The sequence below is a fragment of the Propithecus coquereli genome, unplaced genomic scaffold (genome assembly GCF_000956105.1).
Source record: "Propithecus coquereli isolate 6110/MARCELLA unplaced genomic scaffold, Pcoq_1.0 Scaffold302, whole genome shotgun sequence".
Classification (NCBI taxonomy): domain Eukaryota; kingdom Metazoa; phylum Chordata; class Mammalia; order Primates; family Indriidae; genus Propithecus; species Propithecus coquereli.
This window is the reverse complement of record NW_012148642.1, coordinates 439,776-465,438: the sequence shown is the minus strand read 5'-3', so window position 1 is coordinate 465,438 and position 25,663 is coordinate 439,776. Positions and strand designations below refer to the sequence as shown.

Below are 25,663 nucleotides of genomic sequence, written 5' to 3'. Positions count from 1 at the left end.
AATTTCTTTTTAATAATGAGCTTCTTCCCAAATTGGTTAATGAGTATTTTTAAAGCCACGCTGAATTAAAGAAATCCAATTTTCTCACTAGTATTTTGTAGTACATGGGTTCAGAGAGACTCTGTGGGGTATCCGGAAAGGTTCTACACATAAATTGGATTTAATTGCTCAAAAGTTACTGGAGCTTTCTTTAATCAGAATGGGAATATGGATAAGCTGAGGTCTTACAGATCCATGGTACTTAAGGGAGAAAATTAACACTGTGTCTCACAGCTGTTAGTCGATAGAGGGAAAGGCAAGCTGGAGTTGTGAAACTTGGTTAAATTCTTTTCTCCTCCTGTAGATTCATAGTGTTTCCTTGTGATAGACCATCTTACCTATGTTGTAAAGCTCTTTGGCTGAGATGGATGACAAAGATATTAACAAAGAACTGAGACAGAAATTAAACTTTTCCTGTGTTGAAGAAGAGACTGAGAATGAAGGGCAGAGGAAAGCACAAGAGAGCAGGGAGGCCGAGAGCCAAACTTCAGAGAAGGGTGAAGTCCAGGACTTGGAGGCAAAGCTCACACCACCCAGGACTCCCTTTCACAGACACGAACTTGACACATCTCAGGAAAAAGATAAAGAAAGTCCAGATCAGATTTTGAAGACTCCAGAGTCACACCCTCGAACATGTCCTGAGACACCAGCCCAACCAGACAAAAGGAGCAAGCTGCCACATGGTGACAGTCCCTCTACTCCAAAAGTAAGTAAGTTGTGGGGAAAGAGGGACCCAAGTTGCCAAGCTCTGTTTTCCTTCAGTCCAGCTGCTAGAGAAACACTCACTTGTATGTGACAGATTTACCTCACAGGCTGCATATATCCTTAATTGTATATTTATTGGTGAAAATGAACAAGAGCTTAAAGTTACCAGAAAACAAATAAATGTCTTGCCAGTTGTCTTCTTAAAACCACTGGTGCCAGTTAACTTTTTGCTATTGGCCACAAATAAATCTTGGGTAGAAAAAAGTTCCTAGATAAACAGTATTGGAACTGGAAGGTCTAGAGCCCCACCTGCGCACTTTACATATGAGACAATCACCCCAAGAGATAAACTATCTTATAGTTCAGCCATTGGCAGAGATAAGACCAGAAACCTGATCTTCTGGGTTTAGTCTATTCTTTCCATTACACCAAATGGCTCTATTTTTGTATGATTATTTACTGATATTTCCTAACTTAAGAATGTCCACATTCACTATTTGAACATACTCATAACTCTTTGCTGCTGCTATTCCTAGAAGGAACTCCTCTCCCGTCCTTGTTCTAATGAAACACAGGCTCTTCTATTATACATGAGCAAAGAGGAAACTTGTTGACACTTTAAACTGAGCATGACAAAGAAGCAAAGGTTCCTAATAGTAAGCATATCACTTTATTCTTGCTGGGATTGGCCTCCTGTTACATCGATTATATTATTAAAGCTAGGTTTGGGGCAGAGTTACCTCTAGTGAATTCTGGTGCCAGAGTGTGTACTTTCTAGGATGGGTATTATCTCTGCTTCCTGCTGGCTCAGCTTGAGGTACTTAAGATCATCATAGTAACATCTGTGACCCTGATTGCAGCACAGTCATTGCCAGTGGGTCTCTTTAGTACCTGCTGAGTGTGGGTACCAAGCCTACCAGGAAACACTAAACTTTTTGTCTGAACTGTAGACAAACTAATATGCTCAGGTGTCCACCTGCAGCTCTTTCCATGGTCATGATACCAACCAATCAATCCTCCATTTATTTTATGAGAACCCACTGTAGGTAAGTTACATAAAACACAGTCTATTCCCTCAAAGAGCTTATAGTCTAGCAGAGAGAGAGGAGTTTTGCCAATAGACACTACGTAATAAGTGCTTCAAGAGTGGTCAGAGTTCTCTGGGCAGATTCTGAGTGGAGTGATCAGGAAAGAAACAGAGACGAAGGAAGCCTAAGAAGGACAATGAAAGTTGGTACAGTTTTGATATACAGTGGAGAATGGGCTGAGAGAATGTGCCTCTAAGAGTACACAGAAAAGAAAACATGACATAGTATGTACACTCCATTCATCCAATCACTCATAGCTTAACTGAACACCTTGATGTGCTAGCAGACCCTCTGATGGCACAACCAATTCACTGCCTTCAAAAAGTGCCCCCAAAATGAATAAACAACCGAAACAATGAAGTTCAGATCATGTGTGCTAGAGGAATGGTGGAGCATGATGAGATGAAATTAGGAATTAAGTTTCAAAATATCAGGGAAGACTTTCCAAAGAAAGTAATGTTTGAGAGAAGTCTTAAAGGATGATTTGGAGTTAGCCAGAAAAAGAAGGGAGTGGAAACTCCAGGCAAAGGGAAAAGCATCCACCAAGTTATGGAGGGGAAAGCGCATGCTATACTTGGGAAACTGCATGTTATTCGATGCGACACGGTCTGTATGTGAGTGTGCAGGAGATGGGGCCAGAGTAGGCAGGCAGAAGGTAGATCAAGATTTTATACTGAAAATGCTGAGAGAGCAATTAAATGGTTTTGAGTAGGGGCATTTTTGAAAAATGACCTTTGTATATAGGATGGAATGGAGCAGGAGAGAGCCTGGAGGCAGGGCACTATTCACAATAGTTCCGTCGAGAATGGAGAAGGGCCTAAACTAGGACAGTAGTGGAGAAGGGAAAACTGAGAAATGTTTAGGGATTAGTAACTGACTTGATGGAGGGGTTAGACAAAAAGGAGGAATCTGGGATGACTGATGTTTCTTGCTTGGTTGACTGAGTAGACGGTATCTTGAATCAAGACAGGTGACACCTGAGGGTGTATAGGTTTGGAAAAAAGCAGAAATGTGGTATACATAATTGGATAAATGGGTCTGGGACACAGGAAAACAACCAAAGCTGGAGACCCAAATTTGATATCCTCATTTAGAGATATTCATATTTGGATACCTATTATTAGTATATAGTATTTCTTTTTAGGAAGCTGTTGAAGGCATGGGTAGGAATAAGATTATGTAGCCTGAGTGCCAGAGTGAGAAAAGTGGCCAAGTTAGAAATCCTGGATAATACCGAGATTTAAGGGACAGGCAGAGAACAGGGCTTGCGAGGAAAACTAGAACAATAATTGAGAAAGTATGTACCTCATGAAAATATAATTTGGATCAAGGTCAGAGGAGAGAGGCTAGGCTGATGATGATTGTTATGCTGAAGACATGGCTATGTAGGAAAGAAGAATTGGCTTAGTTCAGCCTTGTCCAAGGGATAGAACTAAAAATTATGTGAAATGGATTTCAGTTCACTATAAGAACTTCCTGGAAGAATTATTTACAAATAGAAGAGCATCTTTAGGAGGTAGTAAGATCCCTGTGGCTAGATGAATTGAACACTAGTTGATGACCACTTGGTAGGAACATTGTAGATCTGAGTAACAGGGGACTGATTGTACCAGTTAGGCCTTTAAAGTCCTTCCTAGTTCCAAGATACTATGATCTTGTGTCTTTGTGGAAGGTTGCCTTTTCCTCTGATCATTTTCAGATGTCAAGAAGCTATCCCCTAAATTTCCCTTATCTCCTTTGATCACCTGTGCTAGAGCTGCTACTTATGGAATTATCTACACTCTTTGGAGCACATTTATATTCCAAACTTGTGTCATCTTTCCAGAAATTTCAATCTGCTTTACTTCCAGGAAGAACTTCCTTTGATATTTCTTGTCCCAAACTATGTTCTTTTAGATTTCAAAAAGATTACCCATATTTCTACCATTCTGGCCATAATGTCCATATTAATATAAGATCCTTCTCCACATCATAAACAGAGCTCACAGATTGTTGGCCTTCATATTTCCAGACTAGATATTCAGATATTGTCTCATAGGAAAATACTTTTATTTCTTTTTATCCAAACATTTTCTAGGCTCCTTGTATTTTCTTTGAGGTGTGGCCAGAACTATGTGCAGCATTCTAGGTGTAGGTACCCTAATTTCATATGTGACAGATGTGTTTTAATTTCCATAAGATAATCAGCATTACAGAAAAACAATTATCAGAGAATGATTTACTATAATTCTAAGTTCATTTCCTAATTACATAAATAACTGATAAATATCATTGTATAGTTTTTGAATAAATACTCATCCAATCCTTATAATAAACTCACAGAAAAATTGTGAGTTTATCAGTGAGGGCTTTATCTGACCAAGTCCCCTGGATTGTTCACCCTGTGATATCCAAGACTTCTGTAAAACCCTTTACTCTGGCAATGGAATTTTTTTCTTCACTTAAAAACATAGGCTACTCTGTGTACTCTATAGCTTCCTTTGTTTCTGTTTATTTAATCCTTTATTATTTATAATAAGCCCAATATTCATTCTCTGTAGACTCATTTAATGAATCATACTGTAGTCTGGATTCTGCTTCTACACTGAAAAGTCATGGGCAGAGAGCATCAAAACAATGGAATTCTTTTAGAAAGAGTCCCACAGTGCAATGAGTATACTGTGAGGTTCCCTCATGGCCCCCATGTGGGCTGTTGTACTCCTAAAATCTATAACACAGGTATTTCTCTGGCCCTTGACACTTGGGTCATAATGGCATTCTGCTGTCTCAGGATTCTTTGGTTTTTCCCTTTGCCCTTTGATTTAGTTCTGGTTAGGTTTAGGCTTATGTCCTTTTTCTGTACCCCACTTGGAGTGGTAAGTCCTGTACATTTGTCTATTTGTTGGTAGCTATTATAATTATAGCTTCTGTAAAGCCCTGAATCTTAAGGGGTTATTTTAGAGTACTGTTTTTCAGTCTCTTTACCCCACTTCATGGAGCTCTTCTCATTTAATGCTATATTTTAAATGAAATTAAAAACGTATTTTTTTCACATTTAGATAGTCCATGAAATCTTTCCCTTACAAAGTGATTATTTCTGAAATAATGAACTTCTGACTAATGGACTATGTATTCCTTAAGAACTGGAATTTATCTCTGTATCATTCAGTATCTAGTGCATCTGCTACTAAGTAGGCACCAATATCTGAATGAATAATTAGGGGGAAGTTAAAGTATAAACTGAGAACCTAAGGACCAAGGGACCAGGTCTTCTATAGAGTCACTTTTGTTTGTCTAAACTTAAATGTCTCATCTTTAAAAACTGGAGGTAAGACTATAACTGGTGGTTTTCATAGTCAGCTAGCAGAACTGCCCAGGGGAAAGGGGTGGAGCTTAACAAGAGTACAGATTCCTGTGTTGACTCATGAACCAGAACATCTAGATGTAGAGACTGAGATTCCGTAGTTTTCACAAGAGGACCAGTTACAATGCAACTAGTTTGCACTGAACCAGGTAACTTCTAAGGGCCCTTTTAGCAATAACGTTCTTTGGCTCAGATATTAACTAGCTAACTGATACAGAGGTCTTTTTAGTAACCTTCTTCTGACTTGCCTTTTCTCCTCCTCATTCAGACCACACTGAGCCACTTGGCGATTTCTCCAGCAGGGAAGCTTCCCTCCAAAGGCTCTAAGCATTTGAAGCTCACACCTGTTCCCCTCAGGAATGAGATGGCCTCATTGGCTCTGGTCAATATTAATCCCTTCACTCCAGAGTCCTATAGAAAATTATTCCTTCAATCCAGTGTCAAGAGGAAAATCCGAGGAGATCTGTAAGTGTACTATTGCTTATGACTTTTGAGAACCGACCTTACTATAGTCGAAGAGTAAGAGGAAAGAGTTAAAGTGAGATTAACAAGAATTCTATTTGAATGAAATCGGTATGTTTACATATTCTCCCCACCCTAAATATCAATGTTGATTTTTAACCTGCTTTGGCACAGAGATTCTAATATCTTTCCATTCTGTAGATGTCTTCTCTATGAAAGATCAGGACAGAGTAAACAATAGATCTCCGACTTCCATTAGGAAATTAAATGGGCAATGAAATTGCATTCAAGGGGTCTCCCCTGGTTAACATGAGGCTAGCAGTTGGAGAAGGTGTAGTTCACACTTCAAGGATATATTGATGCTTTGAGTCTAGCTTGGGTGGTGATGAAAGCTATAGAGCAAGGATTTGAACTTCTCTGTGGGTGATGGAAGATTGGCTGAAGAGAAAAAGATAGTGTTGCTTCCAGAGGTGCTAAAGAATGGAAAGTCAAACTGCACTATTCCACACAGGCCACTGAAAGGTAGAAATCATGCAAACAAGGATTGTGCATGTTACTCAGGGACATTTCTTTACTATGTCTCTTTAAGGCTTTTTTATAGACTGGAAGTACCTCTGACATGGGGCAGTCATTTATGTTCAAATGTACTCAGTAAAATAAATGGACTGCTAATAACCTAAGCTCTGCAGAGCACTGACTGTGTTATGTTGTTTCTTTGAAATCAATGACTACATATTAACCAGTCTTGTGGCCAGAATAGGTTTTCTCAACACTATCCGCTGAATCTTACTTAAATAAACAGGACTGTAGCACAAGTACACCCGCCTACTTTGGTTACCAAGAATTCTGTTGGTTTTAGCTCTTTAGGAGTCTTTGTAAACCATTAGTATCTCAACTGAACCCAGAAAATTAAAAAAAACAAAAAAAAGAAAACAGACAACGAAAGAGGTGACACTTCAGTAACATAACCTCACTTAGTGGTTCTGAGAGAGTACTTTTCCCCTTATTGTGGTGGTATTTTATAAAGTATTAGAATGGAGTATTACATTGAAGTCACAAATATCCAGCATCAGTTTATTTCCATGAATGTAGTGCCCTCTGCCATTTTTACCTTGTACTTGTACAAAAGAAAAATCCATAGCTGGCCGAAATCTTGCTTAAGGATCCAGAATACAACTAGTCATGCCAAAGAGGATGTTTGTCAGTGACTAAAGCGTATTCAGAAGTAACTGAAGCCGGGCGCGGTGGCTCACGCCTGTAATCCTAGCTCTCTGGGAGGCCGAGGCGGGTGGATTGTTTGAACTCAGGAGTTCAAAACCAGCCTGAGCAAGAGCGAGACCTCGTCTCTACTAAAGATAGAAAGAAATTAATAGGACAACTAAAAATATATAGAAAAAATTAGCCGGGCATGGTGGCCCATGCCTGTAGTCCCAGCTACTCGGGAGGCTGAGGCAGGACGATCGCTTGAGCCCAGGAGTTTGAGGTTGCTGTGAGCTAGGATGATGCCACGGCACTCTAGCCAGGCCAACACAGTGAGACTCTGTCTCAAAAACAAAAAAAAAAAAAAAAGAAACTGAAAATATCTTAGCCAGAGTTAGAGCTGATTCTGCTCTACTTATAGTCTGCCTATCTGTGAACTGTGTACAAAGCTAAATTCTGGGTAATAGGGGTGGTATTGGGGAGTGTAGAGTGGCCGTGAAGAACAAATGCCTTCGCATCAGACCTGGCTCCAAGTCCAGTTCTACCACTTGCTCCATTGTATCACCTAGAGTTATTTAACCTCTTTATGCCTTGGTTTCCTCATTTGAGGATAATCCCCACTTAACAGTTTCACATATGTTCTGTACTCTCTTGCCTCCAGCTTAACACATGGTGTTCTACTTGGCTAAAACCCTCCTTTCCCTTAGCTAGTTTCTACTCATTCTCAGCATCTTAGTTTATATATCCTCTTTTTTGGGAAAGCTTTTTACCCAGAATAATTAATTGGGTGCTGTCCATGGTATCCTTGATAGCTTCTGTGCTACGTTCTCGTATTGAAATTTGCTGATTATCCCTGCCTCCAAACATAAATTGAAGAGAGGAAGGAATTGTCTTATTTGCTTTTGTAACCCCAGAACCTAGCACAGTACCAGGCTCAATAAGTGTTAATTATACATTGATATAACTTTTTTTTTTTCCTTAAGTGAGGAAGCTGGTCCAGAGGAATGCAAGGTGGAACAAGGGATGCCTGCCAAGGTGAGCATGGTTCTTTGGTCCAGCTGTCACAACATAGGCATTTTATCTTATTCTCTCCCTCCCTGGCCCCTTTGCCCCCTCCCCTGGCCCCTCTCCCATTTTGCCCCTTCCTCTTTCTCTCTCTCCTCTATGTTCTCTCACTTTTGCTTGTGCGTGTGCTCTCTCTCTCTCTCTCTCTCACTCTCTCCCTCTCTCTCACACACACACACACACATACACACACACCACACATACACTCACACACTCACTCTATAGCTTTACAAATGCTTTACAACTGTAGGTGAATTTGTCTAGACTCCAGTCTGGGTCTATATTCTTAGCTAGTTGTTACTTTGCCAGGCAGTGTCTGATATGTATATTGCTGAATCATTACCTTAGAGTATTTTTAAATTAAAGATTTCTGCTTCTATCTTTGATCTGTATAAATATTCTACACTCCTGGAGTAGAGAAGTGAAAGGAAAATCGGGTATTTCTGGTATCAAAATGGAAAAATGGAATAGGAAAAAAAAGGGCATAGAGCCATACATTTATATGTAAAACTTTAACTCTTAAGTATGCCAGTATTTATTGATTTTTATAATGTTCACAATCCCTGATCTACTATCCCTCATTTGATACTTTAACCTGAGAAAACAATACTGCAAATGTTATCTCCAGATATGTTTACTGTAATAGCAAAAAAAAAAAAAAAGAGGGGCTAAATGCCTGATAATAGAAGAATGGCTATGAGTTAATTATATTTTTAAATAAGTGGAATATTAAATTGCCACTAAGATGTTTACAATATCATGAAAACATGCCCATATTCAATATTCAGTGTACAAAAAGACTCAAAATTTTATATGCTGAATGATCACAACTCTGTATGACACATTGATCACAGAATTAATCAGATGGAAGTATAATCACTTATTTCAATGTCTTTGAATGGTGGAAACTTAGTTTGTTTTTCCTTCAAATTTCTAAAGTTTTCTGAAGCAAGTTTTAGTTTACTTGCATAAATGTGTCAATATGTTAAAATGTTAGCACTTGGCTATTGTAAACATCATAGGGAAGAAAGCCACTGGCTTAGGCTTTCTTTCACATGCAAATGTTCCTGACTTACGCTTTCACTATTTACCTTTGGATTTTATTCCTGACTTATTTTATAGCTTATCTCTTGGTTTCAGATAGAAATGCCAAGAATATTTATTGAATATTCAATATTTGCAAAGCATTGTATTTAGTTAGACCCTGTAATGAAAAAAAAATCTATATGAAAGTTACTGCCCAAGAGGAGCTAAGACCTTTGAAATTTCAAAACAATCTCTACACAAATTTGAAGCTATAAGATGTATGTATTTGTAGGTATATATGTATGTACATATGTGTAATGTGTATATAAATACTCATACATGTATATATTTAAAATCTATATGGCAGGTTAATAAAAATACTTATTGTAGGAAGCCAGACTTCAGTAGAAGAGATAATATATTAAGATAATTCTAGGTGAAGGAAATAAATAACTTTTAATGCTGTGAAGGCAGGAAAATGGGTTTTATGTATGAGAGGGGTAGGGTAGGCTGGTGGGTGGCCAGGGAGGGATGTGGATGGCACACTGGTTTCTTTACTATCTGAGGGGAGGGTGGTAAGGTAGTGGGTATGCAATTGGTAGAAGGCCTTGAGGCCTCTTAACAGACGCTTGAATTTCTCATGGTAGACAATTAGGTATCTCTAATTGTATGATATTATTTTGCAAAAATAACTTACTATTAGAGGAATTGGAGAGGGGCTGGTAGCTGTAGCAAATTCAGACATGGAAGAAACAGAGCTTGAGACTGGCTAAGGGCACTGAAAATTATACATCTTGCTTTGGAATAGATCTTGGATTGGAATTAGGTGTTGAAAACGAAGAGGTAGTCAGAACCAAGATTTTTCAAACTCCTAAGGTTAGAAGATGAAAAGTATTCCTAATTGGGACACTGGGAAAAGATGCCATTGGGAGAGATAAATCTCCTTGGATTTAGATTCATATACATTTATGGAGATTTTGGTCATAATAGTTTACTGGGAATTTACTATGTGCTTGGCATTATACTAAGATATATATTACATAAAATGTATGTAATATAATGTATATTATCATATAATATTTAAAACTACAGTGTATATTCTCATATAATATGTAAAAGAACTCTGAGGAGTATTGCTATGATCTTCGTCTTACAGAGGAGAAAATTCCTTTAGGAGTTCAATGATTTGCCTGGGGTTATTTATTACACTAGCTGGGCAATGAGTGATGTTGCTAGTTGGCCAGTAGGGGGAGAGGTCGCTACACCTGAGCACACATTCTGAACTAATCAATTTGACAATTTTGTTCCCTAAACTAAAATTTTGGGGAAAACAAAAAGCACCTTTATTCGACTTGAGGTGGAATTATTAGCACCTAAACTTTGTGATAAGTAGAGAACGGAGGTCTTTAAGAAAAAAAAAACAGCAAAAAACCAAAAAACATGCTCCCCCCTGGTCCCAGCCATTCTGAAGACAGTAGCTCTGGGTGTGTGAAGATATGTCCCCTGTAGGAACATATAGAGAAGAACAGTATGACCAGATAGAGAAAATAATATTGAAAATTATGTGAGAGAAAGGTTGGTATAGAGTTGTATGGAAAGTTACAAAGAACACAGAAAGTACTCAGCAATTGGGGAGATTCTTGCTACCATAAATACTGACACAGATAGAATTCATTGCGTTTGCCTCAACAGTCTTTTTGAAAACTTAGATCAAGTTAGGAATGTAATATGGTTCAATTTTATTGCTCACAATGTTAGAATTATTCTAATTTTCTTTTTATTAAAATATTTTAGAGATGTGTTCTACGAGAAACCAACATGGCTTCCCGCTATGAAAAAGAATTCTTGGAGGTAGAAAAAATCGGGGTTGGTGAATTTGGTACAGTCTACAAGTGCATTAAGAGGCTGGATGGATGTGTTTATGCAATAAAGCGCTCTATGAAATCTTTTGCAGAATTATCAAATGAGTGAGTACCCTCTGAAATGGACTAGAAGTACAAGCTTGGGTTTGGAGAGCTGGTTCTTGTCAAAATATTTTAAATAATAGCACTGATGTCATTAGAACCATTTTGATTACTTTAAAAAAATCAGTCCCCTCATTGTATGTTCTCTAACATTCATAACCTTTCTGAGTTTTCCAGATCAGTGATAAGTTATTTCCTAAAATACAACTTGATCACTTCAGATCATGTTATATTTTTTGTGGATCTCTTGGCTTTTACTTTCTACTGCTGGTCTTACTGCCTTTTTAAAGTGAATAGCTTCATGGAATGGTCTTCTGATGTCCGTTTAGTTCATCAGAAATATTGCTGAGAAGGAAGTTAACTCACTGGTTTTTCTCTATTTTGTATTAATGAATTCAATAGTCAAGTTTCAGATACTACAATGCAAGGAAAAACTATTAACAAAAGTTTATATTTCATTCCCAGAACTAACTGTTCCAAAGTTCTTCCTTGATCACAAGGAAAACACACATTTTAAGATTCAGCCAATGCTTTTTATGAACTGAGAAGGTAAAATACTCAACATGTGGAATCTGAAATTATAGGCTTACAAATTTTTTATTTTTATGCTGAAGTTCATGAAGTACTCTATTTTTCTTTCCTTGTGTTGGGTTTTCCCATCCCATAATGAATGTCTCTCCCCAAGGCTGTTCCTGTGACTACATAATATTGGCTGAGTTTAATATTGACTCTAATGACTGTCTAGGCTTCAAAGAGAAGATCAAAGGCCCATCACAATATCCACAACCACATGTATGGTGGCCTTCTTGTTAAACCTGTTAAGGTGTTTTGACTTTGCTACAATGAAATTAGGACCTGAAGCATGTCTGCTGTTGAGGCATAACCACCTAAGGGTCCTCTTTACATATGCTCCGTTAAAATAAAAAAAATTATGGACTTTGGTACCAGGCTGACAAAAGTTCTGGTCTTAAGTCTATTACTACCTCTTTGACTTTGGGCCACTTACTTTCTAGGGTCTTCATCCTTCCCAATGTATCTTACCAAGTAACTATGAAGATTAAATGGGATAAAATAGTTAGCAAGCAGAGAGCGCTTGATAAATGTTTTGCCGTTGTTAATAATATCCTGTCTTTTAAAAATGTTTATATATATTATCTTGATTTTTTTCCCCCTTCAATGCTTTCCTGTCTCTTAGGAATTTGGCTTTGCATGAAGTTTATGCTCATGCAGTGCTTGGGCATCACCCCCACGTGGTGCGTTACTACTCCTCATGGGCAGAAGATGACCACATGATCATTCAGAATGAATACTGCAATGGTAAGTAGGCAGACTGATATCTACCAGGAGGGAGATAAACTTACAAGTCTTCAGAAATAAACTTTGCCACCTCCTCACATTTATGCCAAATATAGCAGAGTTTTACCTAAAAAGTCTGTATTATAGTCCTACTTGGAAGCAGAGAGCTGGAAAAAAATGAGTTGAAAAGAAATTTCCAGGCTCATATATTATGTATTTCTTTCAAAGCTGGTGTGTAGCTGATACACAGAAGCTATCACTCCATTCACACTTAACACTTGAAGAGAAAACTTTTACCTTAGTGATTTAATGGTAAATCATCCTTTTACCATTTACTAGGTATTCTGAAAGATACAAGCCACGGTCCCTATCACTTTTTGGGAGATAGGAGGTAAACTTTCTTCATCATGCATTGATTTGGTGTACAGACAACTTTTGATTGATTTTCAAGTGGATTCCTGAGTTGGTGGATTGTTCATGCTTCTTACTGTTGCTTACTCTTGAGCTTTAGTGTTCTCACCAGAGTAAGGGCATGGAGCCAGGGAGCTGGGACTGAAACCTGGTGACTTCACATATATTCTTCTGAGACTTCAGAACCATACATACATAGTAACCAGTAACACTGTTCTCTGGGCTGCTTTAGATCAGAAAGAATATCCTTTGGTTTAACATATTTCTAATCTATGATCAAGGGTCAATAGAACAGCAGTTACGTGTTTAGTCTTGAAAATAATTTTCATCAAAATGTTCAGTGGTAATATAATAAAGTGCTATAAATTGAATAGAAGCTTGCCTTTATTTTAGGAGTAGCAATCCATATTGTGGCCACAGCAATTTTTGATAACAACACCCTCTCCTTCATGCACAACCACCCTAAGTTTTTGAGTTTTTCTGTTTGTTTATTTGTTTGTTTTTTAAATAGAACTATAGCTTACAACCTCAGTTTCTTTAATGGTACAGTCTTCTTTCTGTAATACTTACACACACCAGATGGCCCTGAGTATGTATGTCCAGCTTGGCTTTTGAGGATAGTGTTAAAGCTCCATCGTTATATAAATAAACAAACAAGTAGGTAAGTAAATAACATGAAATGCTAGAAATATAGAAAATGGTACACACACCCTACAAAATAATTATTTGGCATTTCTCTTGTTTCCTTATACATAGATTTCCTTGTAGCCTTACCTGTGAACTGTGTAGGTTTTTTTCCCTCTTATAAGCTTATCCCAAATACCTTTTTCAAATGTCTCTCTGGAGAAAAAAATGGATCCTTTCCTTCTACTCATGATTGAGATGTTGAGCCTTTTCTTAATCATCTTCTCTTCTAATTACCTCTTATTGCAACCTGAGATTTGCTATTATTTTTTCTTCTTCTCCCTATAAGGAAGATTGGTTTTATTTGCATGACTTTTAGCTACTAACAAAGAAAGATAATATCAAAGGGTGGCGTTTGGGGGCGGCTAAGAAATGGCGGGGAGAAAGGAGTAGAAGGAATGAAGGAATGAGGCATTAACTACTCTTCTACCTTACAAATACTTTGGACTTACTATCCTTTATTTAGACCCACCATCTCACCTCTCCCTCCTCATGCCCTTCCCTTTCCACACCTATCCTTTTCCCTAGTTTATCATAGCAGTCAGGCTGAAACATGTACGGTTATGATTTTAACTTAGATTATAAATTAGATGATTTAGAAACCTAGGTCATAAGTTAGATGACTACTGTTAGAGACGAGTAGTCATCTAATTTTCCCTACTGTCCTCCTGAACCCAGAACCCATTGAATATTCCCTCCTTCCCACTCTTGCCAAGATCCCCTACAAGTCACCTCTGGGTCAGCCTCAGAAATCTGAAGGATCTCCAGTAGTAGGCTGGTTCTGTAACCCCTAGGATTTTGATTCAGGATTGGACTATTAATCTCTCCCCAAAGGCAGTATTTTCTTGTGATAGCTTCTGTCACTGAAGGTTGTATAAATCATGCTCAGGATGGTGGTTCTTAAACTTGTTTGGATGATGAGACATCCAGTAGTCATTGTCCTCTGTGGAAAACCATGAATGTTAGTTATATTTTTCCACCAAACAAGAAACAACTTTACCAGCAGAAAAGTATGCCTGTGTTATAGATAGCAACATAAAATATTGTGAAAATGCAAGTGTATGAACCAAATAGCCTGTCGAATTACTGATCTGCTTTACATTTTATTGTTATAAAGCATTTTCTATTTGTTTTGTTATCTGTTAGGCCACATTAGCAGAGAGGAAAAAAGGTATATTCTTAAGGTTTTTTTTCCTTTCTGTCAATTTGGTAAAGTTATTATTTTACTATTTTAAGGTAGGAACTCACAAAGATGGCTTGAGAAGAGCCTTCCATGAGCCAGATGTTTCCTCCTTGGGTACAATGCTTACAATGACAGTAGCCATCTCCAGGTAGTACCTTGGGTTATGGAGTTAAGGCTCCAATGTGGTTGATGAGATTAGTAGGGATGAAGCTCACAGTTCATTCAGTATTCCTATGTCTATAAACACTTCCTTGTTTATGCTGTTTACTAAACAGTAGTTCATTAAGCTATTCTATAAGAGGCAGACAATCAGCTTTAGCTGTAGCAAAATCAGGATATTCTATCACTTTTGTGTAAATGAGTACCTTTCAGTTCTATTGTTAACTATTACTTGGTTAACTTTAATCTTACTTACATAGCTTCTAGGTATTTAAAAGTAATTTAAATACACTGGTTTAGTTGTCCTTACCAAATACCTCTAGCTCTTCAGAGGATTAGAAATATCTGTTTATAATCCAAAAGAACATATTAAAAATTCCTAAGTATTTCCAGATGCTTTCCTTCCATACCTTTTAAGGGGTCCTTAACTTATTCTTTCTTTCCCCTCTGTTGCCAGGAAAAGCATTCCATTCAGAAAACATTTATTACATGCCACACCTTGGGAATGAAGATGGATTAGATATGGTCCCTGCCTTTAAGGAACACCCAAGCTAATAGGGAAGCAAGAGTTCCAATGGATATAGCCTTCCTCTTTCCTGTTGACAACACCTCATAGCCTCACCTACAAACTTTGTCTCGGAGTGACTTTGTTTTTAACAAGCTCCAAAATGTTCTCTTTCCTTACTCTTTCTTTCTAATTAATAAATATGTAGTATTTATGTAGTATATAAATTCTAAGAAGACTCCCAGAAAAATAACATTTACTGTAGCCCTCCCTGTGTTTCTGAAAGGGGCTAAATCTTCTCCCATCTGAACTTAATTATTTTGGCATGAGAGATAAGTCTTTAAATTCAGTTTTACACAGTACATTTTTAAATACTGATTTCCTCAAAAATTCCATTACTCTCTCAGATCTTATTGTTCTGATATGTACTTGAAGGGTGGAACTCTATGGGCTTTGTAATTGCCAGTGAGAGATGGGATTCTGTAATTTGAAGAACTTGACAATGAGTGCTAATTAATAAAGTGTTCAGAAACATTCTAGTACCTTAGAATCAAGATCAAATAGTTATATTAACCTATTTTTTATTGGTAACAATGATAAATCAAGACAGTCTACAGTTCATGTACAAATAGTGTAGCCCAAATAAGATTTAGGTGCATATAGAGCGTTTATATTTTCCTTGGGTCAGCAATCATTAAATGTTCTGACTTTATGATTTATTTTTAATTAAATTAGACTTAGCAAAGGTTACATTAAAATTACTAACAGCCTGTAACAACTAGTCTGACACTGATGTGGAATTAATCATTGCCACCAATGATAGCCATATGACTAGGCCTGATTGGCCTTCTGGTTAATAATTTAGTAAAACTTTAAAGGTGTTAGTTGGCACATGCTTGAAGCAGTAGGGCCATATACTATTGGATACATGAGGTACTGGCATTTTCTTCTTTAAAAGCCCTGTAATTTCTTCCAACATGTCTGTGGTATAGACAGGGGCAGATATTATTATGCTTTGCAGAGACACTGAACTAATCTAGACTTGTTGGATTGAAGTCATTTATGACGAATTTATTGAATACAGTACGATGCCATTTTATATAAGGGACTTGAGCATTCCAGAATTGTATTTGTGGGAAGTGGGGTGTCCTGGAACCAGTTCCCTGAGGATATAGAGGGCCAGTTGTATTTACTATGCTCTCATCTGTAAGACTCACATCTTTTCTCCCATTCTGTGAGGCTATTCTTTGTTCTTTCCCAGGTGGGAGCTTGCAAGGTGCTATAGCTGAAAATGCTAAGTCTGGTAATCATTTCCAAGAGCCAAAACTCAAGGATATACTTCTACAGATTTCCCTCGGACTTAAGTATATCCACAATGCTGGCATGGTGCACATGGACATCAAACCCAGTCAGTATGATTCCCTTCAGCTCTTCTTGCCATATTTTGTTGTTTCCATACCATCATTAAAATCTGTGCCTGTGTGTATATCAAGTGTCAAAGATAGTATTTGCTAGCAGAATCTCTTTCTTCCATTTGTTTCTCCTAAAAAATTGGGTTAAACAGCTTTAACCATTTCCCCCTTAGGCCCAATGGACAGAGAGGGGGAAAAAAATGTTGCCTATATAGTGAGGACAAAAAATAAAATTAGGTATTTAATTTACCATGTAGGTAAGTGATAGCATTTTGGCTACATCTTAATTGTTTTACTACTAGTTCTATACTCTAATTCAGCATTGATTAAAGTAAGCAGAAATGAATGGCTTTATCAATCATTGGTGTGAATTCTCATTATTATGTGGTATTTGTTTATTTTGAGACAATAGTATCTTGCCACCAGCTTCTTCAGAGGATGGGGAACATATGAGGTCAGTTTAACTTAAATAGGTGTTAGCTAGCAATCACTGGCTGCTCAGAAGTGATGTGAGATATTTCCTAGATTAAAAGAAACCTTAGTAGTCCTGCTATGTCCACACAGAAGAAGAAGAAAGGAGGGAAGTTGAATGTCAAATACAGAAAAGAATCTTTGAGGTGAAAAAACTCAGGAATCATTATTTACCTCTATTCTGTATTTTTTCAGGTAATATCTTCATTTGCCACAGGATGCAAGGTGACTCCCCTGGAGTCTTAGAAGAAGTTGAAAATGAAGCTGATTGGTTTCTCTCTGCCAATGTGATATATAAAATTGGTGAGCTTGCCTTATACCCCTATCAGTATATTATTATCCTATAAAACTTATAATAATGACTCATTTATTCCAGTTTTAAGAAAGACATGTTTTTAAAAATTTTTTAATTTTTTTTTTGTTTCCTCCTCTACTTTGAAGAAATAAAGACATACTTTTAAAGAGCTCTATTTCTTTTTTCTCTTTTGTTTTTTCTTATCTTTCTTTAGGTGACCTGGGTCATGTGACATCAATAAGCAAACCCAAAGTAGAAGAAGGAGACAGTCGCTTCCTGGCTAACGAGATTTTGCAAGAGGTATAGATTAGAGAATTGGAGGGTGTTGAACCTTTTGACCCTCAAGTGAAGGCTCACAGTCAAAAAATGAGAAGTGTGTATTTATATAATGACTTAAACTCATTTCTCCCCATTCACAATGGAGACCAATGACAAACTCTTCCAAAAAATGTATGAGGAAAGCTGGCTCAATTAAGGATGAATCAATATTTATACTGTTCTTTCTAAGGGTCCTTTACTGTTTCTAATATTTCTTAGAATTCCTAACCTCATGGATTAGCTACTAACCCTTTTCCTCAAGTCCATATTGGTCTAACTCATATTTATCATGCTATTATCCTTCGGATAGCACTACCAGCTCTGGTCATTGAAATAACTGTTAGTCATTGCCCATCTTCTACAAAGTCTGTTGAGTTTGGCCTAGGGAGGATATAACTTCCTGCTGGGTGATAATCAGGAAAAAAATGAGTCTTTCCTTACCATGACCAGCCAATCTATGCGCCAAGCTTTTTTGAGCCCGACAGAGCAAAATGGCACTAAGATTCTGACTTGGACTCTTCAGGGCACAGCAATGTTAATCAGGTGATTTGTGTTCTGTTTATCTTCTCTAGAAATAAACTACTAACTGCAGTGAATGTAACTTTGCCCACAGTGTCTGTTTAGAGCTTACATGCAGTCAAATGAACCTCTCCTACCTGTTGTAGTTTAGTCTACACTCATTCTGCTTGGCATACTAACTGGCCTTCCTGTCTTCTCTTTTCAAGGATTATCAGCACCTTCCAAAAGCAGACATATTTGCCTTGGGATTAACAATTGCGGTGGCTGCAGGAGCTGAGTCATTACCCACCAATGGTGATGCATGGCACCGTATCCGAGAGGGTAATTTTCCTGACATTCCTGAGGAACTCTCAAAAGACTTTTACAGTCTGCTCAAGGTGATATCTCTTATGAAATAAAGAAAAGATGAAATGTCTATTTTTTAAAATGTGTGATGTCAAGTAGTTGGGGAAAGGAAAATGGAGAAGTCGGTAGTGTCATTCACAGAAAGAAAAAGGAACCATTACTAGGAAGCACAGAAAAGATATAGGACAGATTGGAAATAACTCAAGGAAACTTAGAAAATATCATAAACCTTTCACGTCATAGTTCAAAAATCTTGTTACAAACAATTTTTCATTTGCCCTTCGTAATAGCCCTGTAAAATGGGCAGGTAGTATCTTATTCTGCAATTGAGGAAATCAAGGCTCAGGGCAGCTCTTTGACTCCTGTATTTCCAGTTGTTACTTAGTTAACCCCAAAATCAAAACTGGTCTTTTTGCTCTACTTCAGGGTTTTAACTATTATTAATGGTAACAGTGATGATATTACTAAAAGAATGAATTTCTACTGTATATAAGAAGGTATAAGCTACTTTATTGATAATTGACAACACCAACAATTATTTGAGCCATTAGAAAAAAGGCATAATGCCAATTCTGGGAAGAGTGTGGAGTAAAAAGAAAAAAAGATAAAAAAAGAAAAAAACTGTTTTAATTGTACTTAATGATACCTGAGTATGTATAGGGATGAGAAAAGGATAATATGTTGAAACAAAGATATGAAAAGCTTACCCTGTTCAGCTTATAATTATACCAAGAAAACAAAATGTATGTATGTATGACTTCATGACTTAGGGAACAGGATTGGTTAGGGTCCCTAAAGTAGCCTTAGAAATATCTACTCACTTGTAGATTTGAGTTTCATGAAACTCAAATTTTGAAGTTTCTAGAAACTTCAAATATAGTTACAAACCTGTCCTTCTTCCTGACTACTTTTGCTTTCTTGAAAAGAGGTAAACGTTCCTCATAGTGGTCTTTTGTTCATTATCTAATCATCTATTTCTATGTGTAAACTGCTCTTAGATTTCGTTGATACTTATTGAGTACATAAATGCTGGGCCTGTGCTAGGCAATACATGTATTAAGTCACTTAATTCTAATAACAGTCCCAGAAGGTGAATATCATTATCTCAAATTTCAGGAAAGGGAAATTTAGCTTCAGCAAAGTTCACAAAGTAAATGGTGGAGCTGGCTCTGAACTTGGGTCCCAAACAGAAGGTTCAATGTTTTCTTCATTTTATGACATTGTTAATTATATAAAATTAGGTATTTTCCATTATAGTCAAATCATCTTAGGTTACAGATATATCCTCTACCTTGAGATAAATGCTTTAGGAATACTGTCATGGTGAATTATTATGTGAAAAAGCAGCATGATGTAATAGGAAGTAAGCTAAACTAAGAGTCAAGTAAACAGGCTTTGGTCTTGGCCGTTCTAAATAACTTGGACAAGTGACTTTTTATCTAGGGTCTCAGTTCTTTTCTACTCTGAAATTAAGGCATTAGAGTAGCTAATCATCCAGCCAGCTCTAAAACATAATATTTAAAGACAAGTCATGGGTGTGGACAATTGATGCTACCAGACATGGACAATCTTCCTGTCCAAGGTGGAGCTAGGTTTTGTATCTTCCCTCTGCACAAAGGACAAGCAGGGTTTTTAGAAAATTCATCAGAAAAAGCTGGGTTGGAGTTGGCTTGAGTGGGAAGATTTTTCCCAGTAGTGAAGCTGCTGTTTCCTTCCTTTTGGCCCTATGTCATCAGAATATGATCCACCCTGATCCAGGAGAGAGACCTTCTGCAGTAGCTCTGTCCAGAAGTCGAGTTCTCCGGCCCTCCCTGGGGAAAGCTGAAGAGCTCCAGCAGCAGCTGAATTTGGAAAAGTTCAAGACAGCCACACTGGAAAGGTAGTTTTTAGATGATGGGGACAAGAAAGAATCTATTGTGTACTACTCACAATGATATTAATATAACTGATCTAACATGTCTTCTATTTGGTTTCAAGTTTATATATTCACCACTATACTACATAGGTCCCTGCCCACAAAGAGATTGGCAGACTGAGGCTCTTTGTAGCATGGGACTGGCAGGCTCTATGATTAGGCTGCTTGAGAGAGAAGATTCCAGTTAATGCAAAGGAAGCAAGAGTGAGGAATACAAGGAAATATAACTAGTAAAGAACATTTAAGATTGAGTGACAGCAGTTATCTAAGTAACTGGTGAGTGATCACCTAATATAACCATAGGTAAGGTGGCAGGAACTTATTTTAGAAACCCATTAAATTTCAGGGGCAGGCAGACATACTGTCCTCGTACATGTTTAGAGGAATAGGTATTTTTCTGAGCAAAGAAAGTAATCTGATCTTATTAATGTAGGCTTGTATTCATGCATGTATTTACTTCTTAATCCATTCTTTCATTAAAAAATGGGAATTAATTAGATGGGATGGGGTTGGGAAAGAGGTTAGGTAGTAATGTTGAGCAGTGTTCTGAAGGCATTTTAAAGTGATTATTACATATACTGTGCATGGTTAAATACAAAAGAAGGAAATAAAAAATAGTCCTTGTCTAAAATATGCTTAGGAGTCTCAATTCTCTTGGACACCATCTTGGAAACATTAGCTTGAAAAGTCCCCAAACTAATTGCTTGGTAATAAGTTTCAGAGTCTCTCAGCCTTTAGTCAGGTAGTTCTTCCTAAAAAACCACTTGATATTTTTCTGCTCTAGTTTTGAATTCCATTGAAATAAAGTACAAAACACTAGACTTATATATATGTTGTTCACAAGAAAATAAGTACCTCTTAGAGTGTGGTATGTACATTCTGTGAAGCCAGCTATATAGGCACAATTAACTGCCATCAGCCAGTACCAGTGATGGGCACCCATAGCAGAGATGGGGCAGATGGCATCTTAAAACTGTCTAGACCAGAGGTTAGCAAACTTGCTTTGTAAACGGCTAGATAGTAAATATTTTATGCTTTGTGGGACTTATGCTCTCTGCTGTAATGTCTCAACTCTGCTGATATAGTGTGAAAACAGCCATAGGCAATGTATCAATGAGTGATTGTGTTCCAATAAGACTTTATTTAAAAATACAAGTGACAGGCTAGATTTGACCCAGAGGCTGTGGTTTGTTGACCTCTGTACCTTTCACATATACCCTGAAGAGCTGTTCTCTTAATTTTTTTTAACTGTAAAATCCATTTATGCTCCAATCAGTGGGGGCTTGGAAACTAAACCTATCATATGCTATGGCATGTGGGTCAACCATTTTTTAAGACAATCATAGAAATTGAATTTTCTATTCTGTGTATAGCTCAGGCTTGTTACTGTAAATATTAAAAAAAGAGAAATAGATCTATGTTTTGTTCATAAATATCTCTAACTGGGGATCAAGTAACCTTTGCTTTTTCCCCCTTTTGTTACAGAGAACTGAGAGAAGTCCAGCAGGCCCAGGGAGATATCCATCATGAGGACCCTGGGGTCTCTGAGGCCCACGCAGGATCAAGAAGCACGAAACGCCTGGTGGGAGGAAAGAGTGCGAAGTCTTCAAGCTTTACCTGTGAGTAATCTTCCCCTTCAGAATTCATTTCACACCACCTGACCTCTTACTGCAGAGCCTCCAGAAATAGGTATTGACTGTCCTAACCTTCTCCTTATAAAATGACAAAATTAAGCAACTTGAATGCCCAAAGCTTTCAAAAGCTACTCCTAATTTATCATTTACAGCCAAGATCTTAAAGCTAGTAAGGCTTTGTATTAGCAATGGTCCCTGGTACAATAATTGGTAGCCATTTCTCTTCCTTATTGTTATATTCCTGATGCCATCTATCAACAATTCATTTACTTCTCACATTTTTTTTTTTTTTTTTTTTGATGAACAGGGGGAGAGCATGAGCCTCTGAATTGAAAGAAGAAAGGAAAACAGTCCTTGGTTTGGCCTATTGATTAAGAGGTTGCTGTTGCCAATTCCCCCACGAAGGACCCCAGGGCCTCTAACTGTAAATAGAAGGGAATAAAATTTGGTTTTGAGTTGAAGTTACAGCTTACAAGAAAATGTACCTGGATTCAAACAGTGCTTCCCAGGTTATATGATGCTATTCCTAAAAGAATTCCCACTCCCTTTGAGAAAGTGGTTCTCTTAATGTATATATACCCTTCCTCTGATATCATATTTATTAAATAAATGGCTTCACCATTATGTAAGATGGGTAAAAATGAACCTGTATATAATGTGGACATTTCTGAGCTGGTTAACTTCTAGAACAGAAATACTAGAGGCAGAGGGTTCAAGGAAAATTTGATGTGTCTGTTCTCCCTCAGTCTATTTGCCCTGAGCCTCTCTTGGCTGTTCTGATCGGTTTTTATATTCTGGGTACTGCCAATTTATCTTGACTTTATCAGAATTTGGCTTTATTTTCTGCCATTTTATCACATTTTATTCAAATTCTTTTTCTGTATACATTCTTAAAGGAATAGAATACTGTATTTTTAAATAAAGGTTTTTATCTTGTCCAAAGCTGAATTACGAGTAAAGCACTCTTTTTTATAATATGTAACTAACAAAGAATGAGAAATTTGTTGGAAAAAATTTTATGAATAAATGAGTAACAGAATTCAGTAGGTTAGTAGTAACATGTCTCGGCAGCAAGGCCCAGCTTCACAGGTCCAAAAGTTAATAATGGTCAGGCTCTGCTATAAAATAATGTCAATCACAAAGGTATTTCATAAATTCTATTTGTGTCATCTTAATGTAAACTGTTAATGATTAATGGCTCTTTTTGTTACTTGATTATCTTATTTTCTCCTCATTTTTAAAAGCCAATTATATTTTTTTAAGTGAATAAACCGTCATACTATTCCTTGTTCTGCTTTGGAATAGCAATTCTTTCCGTGAAATTAAGTGTCATGTAGTTCTTCCTATAGTCCATTGCCACTTTTATTTACTAGTCTTTATTCAAAATAAAAATGAGGTTAGTTTATCTCTTGCCACCTCACCCCTAGCCCCAGGCTATGTATCTTGCAGTACAGTGCAAGGTCAACCACAATTTGTGATTTAGAAACAGGTACATTATTAAGTATATGCTTTGTATGAATCAGAATTCTTTGGTTATGCTTGTATTCTCAGGCATTGACAACCACAGCTATTTTGGTCTACAACTCCTTCCCTACTGTGTTCCTTGGAGCCTAGCTTCACATCTGAATGGATCTAGTGCCAGATCACTTGTTTCTCTCTCTCTCTCTCTCTCTCTCTCTCTCTGCTGGGCTCCACAGTAAAAGGAAGTCTCCAAAATAGCATGCATCTGCATAGATACTATTGAGTGTGAGAGGGACCAGGTGTTCCCTGGGTTCTGCGTTTCATCCCTTCCATTTCAGTTAGACATTTACTCCTTGCCTCAGTTAAGTTTTGTCTCTGCACAGAGATCATGATATAACTCAAACTAATTTTCAAAATTATTTCACTAACATCATTGGGCTGGCAACATTAAAGAAGTTAATTAAATATTTTAGGAAACAAATATTACTTCTCTATAGATGTACCCTAAACAGAAATACTGACATTAAGGTGCCAACAGATAATCTTGAGACTTAGAGAAATACTACTGTACTCTACTGGTCTAAGCTCTAATATATGTACCAATTTATAGAGGTCATTTATCTAAAGCTATAGAATGATGAATATTGAAAGACAGATGTCGGCCAGGCATGGTGGCTCATGCCTGTAATCCTAGCACTCTGAGAGGCCAACGTGGGCGGATCATTTGAGCTCAGGAATTCGAGATCAGCCTGAGCAAGAGTGAGACCCCGTTTCTACTATAAAAATAGAAACAAATTAGCTGGACAACTAAAATTTTATATATATAAAAAATTAGCCAGGCATGGTGGCGCATGACTGTAGTCCCAGCTACTCGGGAGGCTGAGGCAGTAGGATTGTTTGAGCCCAGGAGTTTGAGGTTGCTATGAGCTAGGATGATGCCACGGCACTCTAGCCCGGGCAACAGAGTGAGACTGTCTCAAAAAAAAAAAAAAAAAAGACAGATGTCAATCTTTCCGCTTGAACAACTAAGCCTTTTTATCTCTAGATGAATCATAATTTCAATCTTGAATTACATAAAAATTGTCAGGTTGATTTTTTTAACAGCAAAACTGTCCAAAGCTTCCTAGTTGTGATAAAGCATTGTCAGCCTGGGTCTCTACCACTGGATACCTATAACTGAAACCCTTTTAATTTAGGGGGAAATAAAAGAGTGAAGCCAAAGGTAACTTTGCAGCCCTGGGCATATATGATGTATATTTCTCTTTCTCAGTAAGCTTTGCAAACGACAAAAGCCCTGAGTTCACTACTGCCAGGGATTAAAGCTGAACCTGTCACTACTTCTCAGTATTGGGAAGGCCCTCTCTGGGTCCATGGATGAACTGTGGAAAGTCCATGATTGCGTGTGTGTGTGTATGTGTGTGTGTGTGAGTGAAAGAGAGAGAGAGAGACAGAGAGAGAGAGTGAGTGTGTGTGTGTGGGTGTGTGTATGTATGCTACAGAGAGGTTTCAGGGCATCCTCATGAAAATGCAAACTTCAGATTTCTGAAGGGCTATCTCTGATACAAAAATACATTTGAATCACTCTTCCAGATCCTTGATTTTTTTTTTTTTAATCTTTTAATTTTAGGCCTATTTAAGCATCTTTCTGGCTTCTTCTATTTTTCTTGCTATTTCTGTGCTCTGGCCTGTGGCCTGAGCCCTTCTAAAGCCTGTCCTTGGTTTTAAAGCATACTGTGAATTGAATATTCACAAGTTCCCTGTCCTCTAAGAGCTCACAATCAATGGGAGAGAGGAGACACCTTTGTGGTCATTTAAATTATAATAAAACACAGCCTGAGTGTGTAAAGCACATGAAATGGGAGAACAGGTTTTGAAAGTGTAGTGGTGGGGGAGGACATTGCAGACCCTGAGGACAATGAGAGCGAAGCTGAAGCATTTGTTGTATTAGGAAGATACTATCAAATACTATCTACTATCTGATAGTAGAAGACAATGTTTTTGCTTAGTTCCTCCATGATATTATAAATTAAAAATTTTTGTATACTTTAACATGCTTTTCTTTGTCATAGAAGAAAAAAAGCAGCACTTGCAACTTTCTCTAGCCAACACTCTAAGGAGAATCTGTTTCAGTAATTCTTGTCTGAGAGAGTATCTGGATTAGCC

The 25,663-nt window shown here is 37.4% G+C and overlaps 1 protein-coding gene across 1 annotated transcript; it reads left to right on the top strand.

Moving 5' to 3' along the window:
* On the top strand, nt 1-23,327 carry WEE2 (WEE1 homolog 2 (S. pombe)). Its single transcript, XM_012649756.1, has 12 exons — nt 1-745; nt 5,444-5,640; nt 7,821-7,872; nt 10,723-10,895; nt 12,088-12,209; nt 16,392-16,538; nt 17,209-17,316; nt 17,523-17,608; nt 18,352-18,522; nt 20,227-20,369; nt 21,891-22,024; nt 22,347-23,327. The coding sequence occupies exons 1-12, from the start codon at nt 404-406 to the stop codon at nt 22,370-22,372; spliced, it is 1,701 nt and encodes a 566-aa protein (XP_012505210.1). The 5' UTR covers nt 1-403; the 3' UTR covers nt 22,373-23,327.
* The last annotated feature ends 2,336 nt before the right edge of the window (nt 23,328-25,663 follow it).

Coding starts and splice junctions, on each gene's coding strand:
- WEE2 (XM_012649756.1), top strand. CDS start 404: ATGGATGACAAAGATATTAACAAAGAACTGAGACAGAAATTAAACTTT. Junction 10,896..12,087: donor TTTGCAGAATTATCAAATGA/GTGAGTACCCTC, acceptor CCTGTCTCTTAG/GAATTTGGCTTTGCATGAAG. Junction 12,210..16,391: donor TCAGAATGAATACTGCAATG/GTAAGTAGGCAG, acceptor GTTCTTTCCCAG/GTGGGAGCTTGCAAGGTGCT.